We start from the raw sequence: 16,479 nt of genomic DNA on the forward strand, positions 1-16,479 counted from the left end.
AGTATTTACAGTAATTACTAAGTGCCAGATCTTCTTCTAAGTGTTTTACATGTACTAACTCATTTAATTTATTCTAGGGAAATAGAGATGCTCACAATGTTGCCAGATTTTCTTCTAAGTGTTTTACATGTACTAACTCATTTAATTTATTCTAGGGAAATAGAGATGCTCACAATGTTGTTTAAAAGGATGTCAACCATCATTAGAAAATACAAGAAAAAGTAGTAAACAAGATGAAACACTAACAAGTGGAGAACGATTATATAAAGTGTATTGTATTTCTATGAAATGAGACACTATCCAGCCACTGAAAATGTTTTCAAAGGACATTAAAGATAATAGGAAAACTATACATTAATGAAAGAAGTTAGGTATCAGTGGAATGCTTAATGAATTCTAGCTTTTTAAAATATATATATATATACCTTAAATGTTAAATAGTGGTAATCTCTGGAAGACCTGGGTACTTCCATATTCTTCATACTTTTCTGTAATTCCCTTTTTTTCCATTATATTATTTTCATCAATCAAAAAGAATATGATTCTAAAAGGTTAATTAACAAAAGGTGTTTACATTCTAATGAGGAGACAAAAGACATTATAATACAATTTAATTAGGGCAATGATGCAGTTTTGCATAGGATGATATTAAACACATCTAGCCTAGAGATTAGGGGGTGGGACATTATCAGGAAAGATCTCCATTGTCTTACTTCCACCAAGGACTCAAGAGAGGGAGAACTCCATCTTTAGGCTGGAAGGAATCTTCCCAGGAAAATCCTGTTAACTCCTCAATTCAATACCTAAAGGGTATCAACTGTACATTGTACCCTGGGAGCATTCCTCCCCTCTCACTTACAGAATAAGCTTAGGCAGACTGAGGGACGGGATTCCTCAGCACCAAGGATGCAGTAGTTCAGCAGCCTCAAACCTGGAGAAAGAAAGTTCCATCAGCCCTGCTACCAGGCTGAGAAGCATCAAGGAAGGGCCTTCCTTTCTGTCAGGATAAATTAGGGCAAAATCTTTTCAGATTTCCAAATGTCAGAAACTGCATGCAGAGTAAACCCTTTATACCAAAATGCATGGATACCTTGAGTTTAAAAATTATTCTACTTGAGAAGGACAAAAGCACAAATATGAGCTTAGTGGATACTCAGGAAATTGGCTACCTCACATGAAGCCTGCCCAACTCAAGAATGAATAAAATCTGTCATGCTAACTCACCAGTGGAAGTTCAAGAGAAAACGAAAAGGAGGTTTTTAAATGGGAAACTTCTAAAAATGTAAGAAGCTGCGTAAACTTGAAACCATTGTCTGGCATTCAATTCATGACTCCAAACAATGAAATTCTCCTCCGACTTTTAAGTTTACGAGGTATACCATGAAGAAAACTTCTTGTAACCATGTTGAGCTGTCATAGAAAGAAGCTAGAATTTATAAGCATTACTATTTCTCAAGGATCCCTTTACAGGGCAACCAGTATCAGCATTCAGGATCACCTTCAAGGTAAAGCCAACAGGCCAGTGGGACATATTTTCATCAAGTCACAACACTTACCAGAAACAACAACAAGCCTCTCAAATTACATTTACACCGAAGTAGCAAGACAAATGTTATCTAAATATCAAAACAGCAGTTCGCTAAAGTGCTCCAACTACTGCCAACAGCCCAGGCATGTGGGTGAGCAATCTTGAAAGCTCTTCCTGCCCCAGTCAAGCCTTCAGATGATGCACCCTCAGCCAAGACCCTGACAGACACCATGTGAGAGACCTTGAGCCAGAACCGCCCAACGAGGCCACCTCCACAAACCAGACCATCAGACACTTTGTAATACAATAATAGTTTGTTGTTTTAAGCTCCAAAATTTTGAGGTAATCTGACCTACAGCAAAAGATAAGTAATATACCCTTCTAAACTGGGTTAGTGCCTTTATTTCAATAATGATAGTGATTTAAATTTGGCATGAATGTGTGTTCTTTTCACTTTCTATTGCAGGCTATGAAAATCCTGATACATAAATAGTACTTATTTTTTAATAGTGGGCTTTTGGATTTAATACTTCTGACAAGGTTCTAAGGAAGATAGATGGCTAGCCTGGCGATGATAATGAGAGTTTCACTAGACACTCAGTGACTGTCTTTGGAAGTGTATTAGAAATGGTCTTCAGTGTGCATGATTCTAAGATGAGATAGCTAATGTTGAAATCAAGTGCCAAAAATTGTGGACTTTTGGGCTTTTTAAGATACTTAAGGAATTAGTTGCAAATGCTTAGAGCAAAATGAAAACTGTTTATTGGTTAAAGAAAAAAGATTCTGAGTTTTGTATTATCAAGGAAGATATTTATGTGTACCATAAAAATGTAAGTCTATAAGGATTTAAAATAGTGATTATATCAAGACACCTGTGCAGCAAAACCATCTGGATAATTTTCAGCTTTTAAAATTTAGTTCAAAAACAGAAAAACAATGCCAACATGTTATGACTTCTTTATTCTTTTTCAGTATTATTTGGTATTTTTTTTCAGAACTGTTAGCATTTATATTTACTTTTTACCTCATATATAAAATAAAATAATCACCATCACAATTTACAAAGCCAACTAATTTCATTTCAGAGCTACAGTGAAAATGCTGCATTTTGCTTCTTACATACAGGGACAAAATGTTTTGTTTGCAACAAAATGTTTTGTTCTTTATTAAAGTTCAAAGTTATATCAAAGCAGTGTTGCTATTCTGTGGAAGAGAAAAAACACTGACCTTGCAATTTAAGCTCTAGCACTGACTTTCCTGACTGCTCTTCCACATATCAGCAAAGTGACCTTGGACATGTCACTTAAACTTTATGAGTCCTGGGTTTTTTTTTCTCTGTAGAAGAGGGATAATAACTTGCCCTTCCTAACTACCAGATTATTGGGGAGGTCAAAAGATACAATGGATATTAAAGCTCTGTCGAAATTAAAGTAGTACTGTTACTGTAATTATTTTTATGACTTTTTTCTTTGTGTTTACATTTTTTAATTTAAAAAAATGTGTTTTAAAGTAGCTGCTATGTCACTATAGATTATAATAAAGCTATTAATGAGGACAGAAAAAATTCTTTTATTTGAAGAAATGAAATTATCAAAAAATTAACCAGGTAAAGGCATATTTTCTAATTTAATTTTTTAAACTTTTCCCTGCCCCTTCTTTTCAGTTTCTCTTTATTTTGTTTTGCTTTCACAAGGGACTTGATATAAAGAACTGAATTCCAACTTTCAGCTTGCATTTTTCTAACTTTATTCCCTATTGAAGATGACCCATTCAAGAAACCCATTCCCCAGTCATGAAAATGTACTGTGCATTCTTTTCCATAGTGGAAACACTTTATTTATAGTCTTCAAAAATCGTAAATTAACACATTTGAAACCTAAAAATAAAAGTCTTTCTACTCTTCCTTCTCGACAGCTGGTCCACCCCTGGAAACCAAAGGAAAGCTGAGTATGATTAAAGCTATACCTTTGTACTTTAGGGGCCAATTCTCACATAAGTAAATGATATTTATTTAATACTATATAAGAAACACTTTGCAATGTTCAAAAAAATCACTAATTTCATGGTACAGTAAACATTAGAGTAAATAATGACCACAGGAAAAAATACAGACCCCAAATTATCAATACTTCATTAAGAGTTTAACTTCCTAATAAGATACTACTTTTGCATGGCAGGGCCTTATCACTAAATTTTTAATTTTTGACATCTGTACCACATTAAATTCTCAAGGACTGCTGGTCCAAAAAACCCTGGGTTCAAAACACATTTCAGAGTCACTCCCACAGATATGAAGTCACACAAATTTATGCAGAACATACTTGTTTTGACCTTGCTCTCACTACTTCACACATGCCCTCTTCATTTTCCCTTCAACTGCTGCTTTCAAATTTACACTTAAATGTATTACAAAATTCTTCACCAACTACCTGCAGCTTTTCACGGTTATAGTGTTACATCACCTAAATCAGGATAAATAAAATTTTCATCTAAAATTTATTAACCCATCAAATCTCTACAATGCACAACAGAGCAATTTTCTTGTGCAGCTAAAATAGTTCTTTGAAAAAAATAAGTATTTACATAATCACCAGCGATTCTGGTTTTCTTCTATATGTAACCTCCATTTTTGGATAATCTACTGTGGTTGCCTAGGGTATGTTATAGGAACGGAGGCTGTAGAAACAGAATCGGCAAGATTGACTATGTTCCAACTTCAGTTTTAAAGATAATCAAAATACAGAAAAACATCGGTTTGGGGTAATTAAAAAAGAACTTTGAATAATTTACTCTTAATTACAGGTGACAAGGTTGCAGTAATATTCCCCAAGCACAGACGAGACTGTTAAAAGATTACCCGATATACTACGGACGCAGTCCTTTTGCAGCGATAATTTGTTGGGTTTTCTCTGTTGTTGCTATTAGAATTGTGCAATCTGAAAATGAAAACTAACTGAACTTGAAACTTAAATAAAACTAACTGTACCTAGCACTGAACACTGAAAAGAAAGCTGTAATTTAAATGGTTTTCTCTCCCAGGGCCAGTAGAGGGAGACTAAGACATCTGGCCTGGTCGCGTAGCGTTTCTGTAAAATTGGGGAGGGGGAGCGGAGGCTGTATTTAAATGTCCTGCTGTCAATCAAAGGACACTTCCTACAATCACAGTCACCATATCTGCTATTCCCCGTGAGCGTAGTGTCGTCAAGATACAACACCAAACGGTACTCGGGAAACCTGCTTCACCTAAAGGTGACCGCAGGCTTTGCCACAACACCCAAATAAGGACTTTGGGAGCCCAACCCCAACTAGTTTCTTTGTTTAAATGCCTACGAATCCCTCCCACGCCGGAGTCAAGAGGCTGTGGCGCCGCCCTTTATTAGCCTCACACTTTGATTACAAAACACACGAGTCGGCGGCGGAGGCGGCCCCAGCTCTCGCAAACGTCAAACCCGAAACGCAGGCGGCGGCGGAGGCACAGGGCGACGCTCGCCGCCCCCGCGTCCAACCCCGACTGCCCGCCGGCCGGCGAAAGTTCGCCCGCACCAGGCCCCCGGGCGGAGCCCCAGGCCGCCCGGGTGTCGCCGGCCCCCCAGGCGACGCGAAATTTCACTCCGTAAAGTTTGAGCGGCGACGCGGGGGGTTGGCTGTCCCCTCGGGCCCCGCAGCCCACTCCATCCGCTCCGCCCCCGCCAGGACAGGGTGTGCCAGGTGGTGGGCGAGGGGCACGACCCGGGCCGACCCGGAGCTCCAGCCGGGGCCCCCGGCCCCAAACTTCCGACTGGCATCCTCCAAGTCCCCGAGAGTGCCTCATCTGTTGCTCTGTTTACTCCGCGAGCCCCGCCGGGCTGACGCTGCCGACGCCCCCATCCCAGCGGCCGGCGGCCGAGGAAGTTTGATAAAGACAGGGGAAGGGGGCGCGACGGGACCGCGGCGCGGGGGGGAAAGAGGGCGATTTCTGGGGATCCCGGGCAGGGCGAGCCGGTCGCTGCCCGGAAGGAAGGCGCGGCGGCCGGCCGGGAAGAGCGGCCGGCCGGGCGGCGACTCGGGCCGGGAGCCCCGGGCGGGCGGGGCGGCGGCTGGGCTGCGGGCGCGGCGAGGGGCAGCGGGCCCAGCCGGTGCTCCGCCCGTCGCCTCCGCCGGCGCCTGCCCCGGTCGCGGCCCCTCGCCCCGGTCTCCCCCTGCCAACTTCTCGGCCGACCCCCTTTGTTCCCGTTTGTTGTGGCCACTCTTCGCCTGGCCGGGCGATCCCACCAGCTCCCCTCTGCCCGCCCGGCACCCCGGGACCCCGCTGCCCGGGTCGGGGTCTCGGCGCCGCAGCCCCGCGGCTCTCGGCTCGGCGCGGCGGCCGGGCGGAGGGGGGCGCGGACGGCCGGCGCGGCGGCGGCGGCGGCTGGCCGGTGGCCGGCGCGGCGGCGGCGGGGCTGGAGGGGGTTTATTTACCTGCCGTGGAACCAGTCCTTGCAGATATCGCACTCAATCATGAAGCGGTTCACGTCGTACGGCTGCCGGCACACACAGTACACCGGCGGGGGTGGCGGGGGTGCCGAGGCCCGGCCCGGGGCCGCCACCGACACGGCTGCCGCGGCGGCTCCAGCTGCTGCTCCCGCGGCCACCGCCGCCGCCGCTCCGGCCATCTTTAAAAAACACACACACGCTCGCTCGCTGCTCCGCTCGCCGACTGGAGCGAGCGCAGTCGCCAGCCAGCGCCGCCTCCTGCAGTAGCAGGAGCAGCAACCGCCGCGGCGGCGGCGGCGGCGGCGGCGCCCCAGTGCGCGCGCGCGAGGCCGCAGCCGGGTCTGGCGGGGCGGGAGGAGGAGCTGGGGGGCGGCGGCGGCGGCGCGCGCACAATGCGCGAGGCCCCGGCCGGCTCCTTCCGGCGCTCCGAGCGGGGCCGTGTGTCTCGCGCACGTCGTCCCGCCGCCGGCGCGCGTGCTCTGCTCTCCTCGCGTCGGTCGAGCGTCGGGACCGGCTCAAGGGCAGGCGGCGGGGAGGCGTAGGGAGGCAGAGGCTGCCTGAGGACACGCGCGGCGGAGCGGGGAGCGCGGCCTCAGGAGACAGCGGGCGCGTGCGAAGAGCCGGCTTGGGCTTTTCTCAGCCAAAGCTGCGGCCCGGGAAGTTCCTGCGCAGTGAGGCGCCACACTCTGCGTCTGTGCTCCGAGGGCAACCGAGGAAGTTAGAGTCCCGCCAGGGCCACATCCCGGCGCGGGGAGAGCCCTAAATCAATTAACAACCGCCTCGCGACTTCCCTGGGTCCGAGTCGAGAGGTAACGGCACGGCGAGCCGGTCCTGCCCTGCTGAGGTGCAGAGTGTGCTGGGCAGTCGTTCCAGGTCCCAAACGTCCCGCCCGAATGCCCACGGACCAGGAAATTACAGTGTTGGGAGAGCCACTATTAGGTGAGGGCGGTTGTTCCCAAGAGGACTTCATTACCGTCTCTAAGCGCAGAGGGATCAGCCTTGAAATGTGGTTGGTAGAGAAAGGACTAGAAAAACACCCGGCGTGTTTATGAATAACATGACGGAGATGCGAATGCTTTGAGACTTAAGTTTGGAAGGTAGGGACAAAATTCTAAATGACGGTGACACCTCGGTTGAGACATACTACAAAAGCCGGATAATACGGTACTTGGCACATAATAAGCCATTCATAAATATTTTTCAATGATGAGATTGATAAAATAAAACCAGTTAAATTTTGAATAGAAAAAGTCGACGATGCAATGTACACTAACTGGAAAGGATGTTAAGGATTATTGAATCAGGTATCTGTAGCTAAATCTCGCAGGCATTTCTATCGTTGGGAAAATCCCTGTAGCTCCCCTCCCACCCAGCCCCAGGCAAAGAACCGCTCATCTATTCTAACCTCATTTTTGTGATTAAGGAAAGCAAGTGGCTTGCCTAAACTCACAGATCTGAGCTGGAGCTCAAGTTTAAGTTTCTTGATTCTGCATCTAGTTTTTTTCTCCCACACTATCGCTTGGCACCTACTTTACAGGAAAAGAAACAGTTGGGAATAAGTTGAAAACCACGTGAATGGGTTTGAAACATACTTCTACTGGAGGAAAAAGTAAAGTTATTATAATTTTGTTATATGTTTACAGGCATCATGGATTGGTGAAGGGGAAAAGGCCCTGCATTCAGACACTGCTTTGTAAAGACTGTGCAACCCTGGGCAAGTCACTCCATTTCTCATAAAGATCTGTTGAAAGAAAAATTATGGATATTAATACCTTCATTAACTACCTCCCAGAGGTTTTATAAAAAGCAAAGAGATAATATATTTTTATAGTACATTGCAGGAGATGTGTGGTGTTGGTGGGGGGTGGAGGGGCAGCCAGAGCGTCCTAATGGAATAGGGGTGAGGAGGGCACCCACACAGGGAAGCAACCTGGTAAAGGGTGTTCTCTTCACCATGCTGGAGGGGCCTTGGGATGTCAGCATGGGTGAGGTGAGGGCAATTCAGCAAAGTAGGGTGCAGCAGTAGTGATAGGAGATTGGTTACATACAGGAGGATTGACCCAATAAGTAAATATATTAAGGAAAATGGCAGATTTCTCACTATTGAGGAAGAAAGATGCAAATATGGAAAGAAGACTAGAATGAACCTTTTGGTTGTGGACTGGTAATGGAGGTACCAATCTTATTTGTAGAAATAGATATAGGTATACAAACAAGTACATACATTCTCTGTGCACTGAGAGGGTCTGGGAGTAGTGACATAATACAATGAGTACATCTAGACCAGATCTTGGTTTCTAAGTACAATTCTTCCCTTCATTTTAATTCTTGGTAAAATGGCTGATTCCAGGCCTGGAGAAGTACTGGATGAGCCTGGAGCTTCTAGCTGTGCCAGAAAATAGGGACATGCTCAGAGAATAATGGGGCATGTCAAAAGGACACAGGCCAACTTGGGTTCCAGTGGCCAAATCTGGGACAAATCACCCACAGAATTCTTATTACAAAGGGAATTAGAGTAACTTTACAGTGGAGAAGTCTGGAAGATACCATCTTAAGTGATCAGTGCCATCAGTAATGGGACAAATGGAAACCATGCATCATTTGATAGGATTCAATGAGAAGAATATTAACTAATTCTGTGTATTTCTGACTGGTCTGTTCATTTGAGTCTCTATTTGGAAATGCAGCTAGTTATATAAGTACATCAAGAAATCAAGAATAAAAACACTACAAGCAATGCAAATCTGTAAGGAAAGGCTAAAGAAATTGTAAACACAAATATTTGACCTTGAGAAGAAAGGGATGAAGGCTGGAACTCTAAATAATGCCAAAATTTTAGTGACAAGCTCCACACATAATTAAGAACATGTGCTTAGACTTCATAATCTGTTATCTCTATGACAGCTTGCTATTGGGTTTTAGTTTTTTCATTTTAATGGGGATGATAAGAATATCTACCTTACAGGGTTGGGTACATTAAATGAGATAAAATGCTGCTACCATAATCCATAAATCTGATAGCTGTGATTATGAATTACTACTGTACTCATTTATTAATTTAGTTATAGGACTGAAGAGCACCTAGAGAGTTAGGAGAAGAAAGTAGGAGAGCACTGTCCCGAAACAAAGGAGAGAATATCAGAAAAAATTTCAAAGAAAGACACCCAGCTCAATGCCAGTTTTGGTTGGCAATGACTGTGGGGCTACCTCTTTTTCTCCTTTGCAGGTACTGTGGTCCCTGCAGTAGATCTTTCTTAATTTTCGTATCAGATTTAAGCTGCTCTTTTGATTGTTTTTAACACTCCACTTGTCCCCAAACTCTCATTTCTCTGAAAACAAATACTTGTTCCAGCCTAACAACTCTGCTTCCTACTATTACCAGTACTCGTCTATCTCCATGACCATATCTGCTATTCTCTTTCTTATTCTTCCCTTTCCTTCTTCTTCAAAACATTGTTCAAAACCCACTTTCCCAGTCTCTGACTGTACCATGTTCCTTTATATACATACAATTTAATTTGCATTTACTTGTATGTTACGGAGGTTTTCAGTCAGTGCCTATACTTTCTTTTTCCTAGGAGATATTTACTTTACTTCTAACAAATTCAGAAACTGAAGGAGCCTGTTTTCAAAAGACTACACCTACTTGCTGGAAAAATGTGAATAGGAAAAGTTTTCCACAAAAGAAAGGAAAGCTACTTCTATTTAGCAGTAACTCTGGATGTTTCTTTGGCAATGAAGGTTATAGACCATTTGTCCTATCCAGTGCAACCCAGGGATCTTGAAAGAAATTACATACCCTAAGTGGTTTTCTTTATTGCCCTGCCAGGGTGCATTAAATTCCCAAGTATAGAGTCATCCATTAAAGGTAAGGAGTAGGCAGGGTCCTCTACCCTCAGAAGGTTCCTGAGCAAATTCTGATATGCCAAATGTGTGAGTGGCATCCCTTTGATAACTATAACTAAGAAACATTCTGGGGACAGTTCAATGTACTAGTCTTTCACCTTTTCTGTATTTTTGTGATTTTTTTTCACAAGTTTAAAAACATAGCCTTTTTCAGTCTATTCAGAAGTTAGATAAATGGTATTTATGTAATTGGTGATTTCCAATTCTGAATATCTCCACAGTTTATTTTTCTGTTATAATACCTTCTAGAATTAATAACTGTCTTCCAGAGATCACAGTGCTATGGGACCATCATTTTGTTAAAATGTACAACCAAATGGATTACAAAATAGGTAAAATTTGGTCCTTCTAAGTAGGAATAGGGAGGGGCACTTCTTTAGACTATACACATGTCCAATAAGTTTCCTAAGTGCTCCTAGTGCTGTGCCCCCATCCCTCTATCCACTATCTAATGAGATGTGTTATTCATGGGCGTGTGCTGCACATGTGAACAACTTGGAAGCAGGAAAAAGCTGATAACCATGTGTCGGACTGTGTTACTATAAAAAGCTCCCCCTGTGCTCTAGTCTAACCATGAGAAAAACCTCAGATAAATTCCAATAGAGGGCATTCTACAAAGTACCTGACCAGCACTCCCCTCAAAACTCTCAAGGTCATGAAAAATAAGGAAAACCTGAGAGAGCCAAGAAAACCCTAAGGAAACATGGCAAGTGTAATGTGGTACTCTAGATGGGGTCCTGGAAAAGGAAAAGGATCTTAAGTTAAAACTAAGGACTCTGAATAAACCATAGGCTTTAGTTAATCATAATATCAACATTGGTTCATTAATTGTAACAAGTGTATCAAACAATGTAGGATGTTAATAAGGGAAACTTGGTACTGTACATGTATATGGGAACTCTGTACTATCTTCCCAGTTTTTCTGTGAATTTAAAACTGTTCTAAAAAATAAAGTCTATTTAAAATTAAACAAGAGTTTTATCTTTCAGGGCCTAGAGCTAGAGCTAATCCATAACATAAGTGCTTTGAATTCATATATTACTTTGGTCTATCAAAACACTCTTGTGTATGGTATCTACAAAGTCTCTATGTTTCAAATACCAACCCAGTTACTAAAAAATAGTTATGCAGGACACTAGTTCATGGTTTACCATTCTGAGATTTGTGATACTTCAGTGCGGTCTGAGAAGATATATCTGGTGAGGTAAGCAACATATTATTAATAGTGACTAAGTCTGGAAAATTATGCATGTCTGTGTCTGTGTATGTGTACCTGTTGTTAGCCTGGGCATGGCTAAATTGGAAATTAACTTATTCACCCATCTAATCATTCATCATTTATTGAGTGTCTACTTCATACATTTGGTAGTTGCTATGAATACAGAGATAAAAAAGACACATTCCCTGTCCTCAATGGGCTCTCACCATAAAAGACGTAAACAACTAAACATAAAATTGTAATACAATATGCTAAGTGTTGTGGTGGAGAAAAACAAAGAACTGTGGCAGCATATAGGATGGACCCCAGACGGGTTCTTCAGGGAATGTGTAGTTCTAAAGGATCTCTAAAGTATCAATAACCACAAATATTTATTAAGGACTCAAGGCAGTATGTTTAGCAATACTGCAGGTACAAAGAAAATTTTGATAAATACTATTATAGAAAATAATGGAGACGAAGTCTTAGATTTTGTTTCCATTCTTCAGCAGTGATTCATCCTCATTTCTGATTGATAGCAATCAGCAATCTAATGATCAATAAACATATTTTCAAAGCACAGAAACTCTTTTAAACTGAACCCACGTGACATGTAATTCTTTTGTGACCTGAGAATTGCAGTATTAAGTATATAGGTAATAAGTTCAGGTATTGTTTGCTGTCTTTAAATTCCTCATATATGATGTATAGACCTTTTTGCCTGGAATAACTTAACTTACAACCTGTTAAATTCTATAGATTTAATTGAATTGTGAGTCCTATCTCTTAATTGTATTGCCTCACAGATTTATTCCTCTATAGGTCCTAATTAGAAATTAACATTAAAACCAAAATGAGTTTGAAGTTTTAGTTTTGTTTTCTATTGTACAAAAGCTGTAAAATACCACTGAATATCTAAATAGCATAAGAGATAGAACTTAGATTTCTCAGTTAACTTTTGCTTGAGTACTTAAAAATAGTAACTCATATATAGTCAGCCTTAATATTCAGGGCCAGTTATGGGAAAGAAGTTTGTATTCTTATATGTTTGGTAAGAATAGCTTTCAAGATACTTTTAACAAATATACTAAAAAGAATTACCGTAGCATCTGTAATGATAAAAATAGGTTGGGTTAAGATTTTTACCAGGGTCTGTTTCATGTAAGGCTGGGTGCCATGGAGAAAATCAAAGAAATGTACAAATGGTTTCTGCTTTTAAGAAACTTACAGTTTACAAGAGCAAAAATAGTGAGCAAAGGGTTGATCATGAGGCTCACAGGGAAAGCCAAGGTTTTTTGAGGACTTGGAGAGACATTCAATCAAGAATGAGCACAGAATTGCAGCACAGACTTGTATAAAAGGTGGGAGGAAGTTTAAAGCCTAGGATGAGCTGGGCCTTGCCAAAATAAGTTAAGGACAACTAAAATGACTCTTTAATCTATATTTAGAGTGAGAAAAAGAACAAGGAAGGTGTAGGCATGATGCTTGGGGCAGATGGTATAATACCAGCAGATGATAAAGCAAAATTGCTCACCATCTATTTAGTTTTCATCTCTCTAATCAGAAGACATCTTTGAGCTAGAAAATACTTTCTGCCAAAAAAGATGGCATGTGGGACTAAGTATTGATTTGACCCACTTATTTGTAGCAGGGAGAGTAAAGGTTCTCTATTTGAAACAGAACTTACCTTCTTGGGTGGGCCTCAGGGAAGTATCAAAGTATGGGAAAGGCAGAGACAGGTGGTGCTGGAAAGACCCAGGTGCAGATGCATGAATGGTCAGTTTGTCTAAAGGAAACACTAAAACCAGGTGACAATGCAAAGAAAGCTGTTAGCAAATAAGATACCTAGAAAGAAAGTTAACCAAGGAGATAAAAGTCCTGTGCTCTGAACACTATAAGACATAGATGAAAGAAATTGAAGATGACAAAAATTAATGGACAGACATACTGTGCTCAGCAACTGGAAGAATTAACACTGTTAAGATGCCCATACTACTCAAAACAGTTCACAGATTCAATGCAATCCCTATCAAAATACAAATAGCATTTTTCAGAGAACTAAAACTAACAATTCTAAAATCTGTATGGAACCACAAAAGACCCTGAATAGCCAAAGAAATATTAAGAAAGAGAAACAAAGCTGGAGGTGTCATGCTCCCTGATTTCAAACTATACTACAAAGCCAGAATAGCCAGAACAGTATGGTACTGGCACAAAAACAGACACATTGATCAATAGAACAGACTAGAGAGCCCAGTAGTAAACCCACACTTACGTGATCCATTAATCCATGACCAAAGAGGCAAGAATATACAATGGGGAAAAGACTGTCTCTTCAATAAATGGCAGTGGGAAAGAAAACTGGACAGCTATGTGCAAAAGAATGAAACTGGACTACTTCCTTATACCATACACAAAAATAAAGTTGAAATGGATTAAACACCTAAATGTATCTGAAACCATAAAACTACTAAAAGAAAACATAGGAAGTAAACTCTTGGACATCAGCCTTAACAATTTTTTCCTGGCTATGTCTCCCTCAGCAAGGGAAACAAAAGCAGAATTGAACAAATGGGACTACACCAACTAAAAAGCTTCTGCACAGTAAACCATGAACAAAACGAAAAGGCAACTTACTGAATGGGAGAATGTATTTGCAAATGATACAAGGAGTTAATATCCATAATTTATAGAGAACTCACTCAACTAAAGAAAAAAAAAGCTGATTAAAAAATGGGCAGAGGAACTGATTCGACATTTTCCCAAAAAAAGACACACAGATGTCCAAGAGACACATGAAGAGATGTTCAACATCACTAGCCATCAGAGAAATGCAAATCAAAACCACAATGAGATGATCACCTCACACCAGTCAGAACGGCTAATATCAAGACAAGAAACAACAAATATTGCCAAAGATGTGGAAAAAAGGGAACCCTCTTGCACTGTTGGTGGGAATGTAAACTAATGCACCCATTCTGGAAAACAGTCTAGAGGTTCTTCAAAAAATTAAAAAGACAACTATCATATGATCCAGTAATTCCACTTGTGTGTATTTACCTGAGGAAAATGAAGACACTAATTCAAAGAGATATATGCACCGCTATGTTTATTGCAGCATTATTTACAAAGCCAAGATATGGAAGATACGAAGGCAACCTAAGTGTCCATTGATAGATAAATAGATAAACGTGATATAGATACACAATGGACTATTCAACCATAAAAAGAATGAAATATCGCCACTTGCAACAACATGGATACACCTAGAGGGTATTATACTAAGTGAAACAAGTTAGAGAAAAACAAATATTGTATGATTTCACTTATATGTGGAATCTAAAAAACTAAACAAAACAACACCAAACTCAAAAGCAGACTCATAAACACAGAGAATTAACACTCTGAATAATAATAAGATGACTCTGGTGGTTGCCAGAGGGGAGGAGAGTGCAAGCGACAGATGAAATAGGTGAAGGGAATTTAGAGGTACAAACTTCTAATCATAAAATAACTAAGTCACAGGAAGGAAAGGTACAGCATAGGGAATATAGCCAATAATACCATCATAACTTTGTGTGGTGAAGGATGATAACCACTTACGTGGTGAGCATTTTGCAATGTATATAAATGTGGAATCATTATGTTATATACCCAAAACCAAGATAATATTATGTCAACAGCACTTCAATAAAAAATGAACAAAACAAAAAAACAAAGAAAGCTGTTGGCAGTGGGACCAGAGACAAGGCAGTAAAGAATGGAGAACAGAGCTAGTATTTATGTGCAGAGATCATTCCAGAGTCTTAGTATACATTCTCTAAGATAATCCCCTCAACAATCTTAATGACAGTAGTTTTATGGGCTTTTCTAATGTAGAAAGTAAAATTTAATGTGCCTAAGTTTATGTAGCCAGCAAGAGGAGCAGGTAAGATTTGGCCCCAGGACTGTATGACCTCACGATCTCTGGTATGTGCTGAAGATGGCAATCATGTGGAATCCTAGGGATAATAAACTCAAGAATCAGAGGTGCCCATTGGCATCAAGGAAGTCTGTGAGCATCTGTGAGGGCCCCCATCTTGGGACTAGAGCTCAGGAGTAGGGTGACCTTTCCTAGCAAGGAGACTGGCAGGAACAAAGCTCTGGTTTAGGCCTACATTGTCTTGGATATAGCAAAAGAATGACCTAATCATGGGGACTAGGACAAAGGCCAGAAGTTGGAAGTACAATGCAAGGAAGGACAACTTGATGCGGAGCTGCTTAAGTACTTCCTGCTGAGATTCATGCAACAGGGGAGAAAGGCAAGGGAACCCCAGGACTACAGCTGAGCAGAAGGCGTGCAGAGCAACCTGTCGGATGGGAGAGGCAGACAGAAAACTATGAGAGGAAGGTCTCCAGGAATTAAAAAATAATGAAATTGATAGGTTGCTTGAAATGGTCTTTTTACCATTAGAAAAAAAAATTGATTAGAGTGTGACAGCTATATTGGAGCTTATTGGGGAAAACTAATATGTAAGCAAGTAAAAAATAGTAAGTCAATTTTAACTTTAGGACAAACAAAAGTTATAAGAAACAATCAGAAAGGAATCAGAAACACTAAGGGATTCTGTAGTAAATCCCATTTAAACTCTGGCTATTGATTTTTTTTAAGTATAATTTAACTGTACTTAGAAGATGAAAAAAGAAGAGCGGGTGGATAAAAGAGTTAAATCTTCAACAACAATAACAGGAAGTCAATAGGTGATGCCCCAAATCAATAAATTGAGAAACAGCCCCATAAGTATTTTTTTTGAAATATGGAGTTAAATAACAGAAAAGTGACTAAAAGTGTTCAAAGTAGTTGCCAGTAGAGAACAGTTGGGTATCATGAGGAGGAGGAAGGGTGATGTTAGCAGAGGACTGCCTTTTTCATTGTAAATCGTTTCATACTATTTGATTTATTACTTACACCCTTTATTATTATGACAAAATTGCTAATTTTTTTAAAGCAGAGAGGACTTAGCTGAATGACAAAGCGAAAGGGAAACCACACCAAAAGTAACCAACACAGAAGAACCTAAGAACCCTTCAGAGTTTTAAGCTCTAGTCAATACATTTAAAGTCAAGGAGTAAGCCGTGGGGCAATCATCACAGTAACGCATTCAAGATCTTTTGAACAGCCTGAAGCAGGTGTACCCTCCCCGCTCCTCAGAAAAAGAGCTGCTGGCAATAGTAGTGGCTTTTCCCTAGGCCAGTAGTTGTCAAACTTCGGGGCTTGTTTTCAGGCTTGTTAAAATCCAGAAAGCTGTGCCCCATCACCAGTTTTAGTAGGTCTAGGGCAGGCCAGAGAATTTGCCTTTTTAACAAGTTCCCAGGTCATGCTACTGTGGTCTAGGACCACATGGAGAACCAT

General features: G+C 41.4%; 1 protein-coding gene across 2 annotated transcripts in view; it reads right to left on the minus strand.

The window, feature by feature from the left end:
- KDM7A (lysine demethylase 7A) overlaps positions 1-6,285 on the minus strand; it is a 98,523-nt gene extending 92,238 nt beyond the window's left edge. For both annotated transcript variants that reach the window (XM_036926090.2, XM_036926089.2), the window contains exon 1: positions 5,969-6,285. In XM_036926090.2, coding sequence (XP_036781985.1) covers positions 5,969-6,162 — 194 coding nt within the window. In that variant the 5' untranslated portion in view covers positions 6,163-6,285. The remainder of the gene's footprint in view (positions 1-5,968) is intronic.
- Between the last annotated feature and the right edge of the window lie 10,194 nt (positions 6,286-16,479).

Source organism: Manis pentadactyla, chromosome 7 (genome assembly GCF_030020395.1).
Source record: "Manis pentadactyla isolate mManPen7 chromosome 7, mManPen7.hap1, whole genome shotgun sequence".
In the NCBI taxonomy this organism is placed as follows: Eukaryota; Metazoa; Chordata; class Mammalia; order Pholidota; family Manidae; genus Manis; species Manis pentadactyla.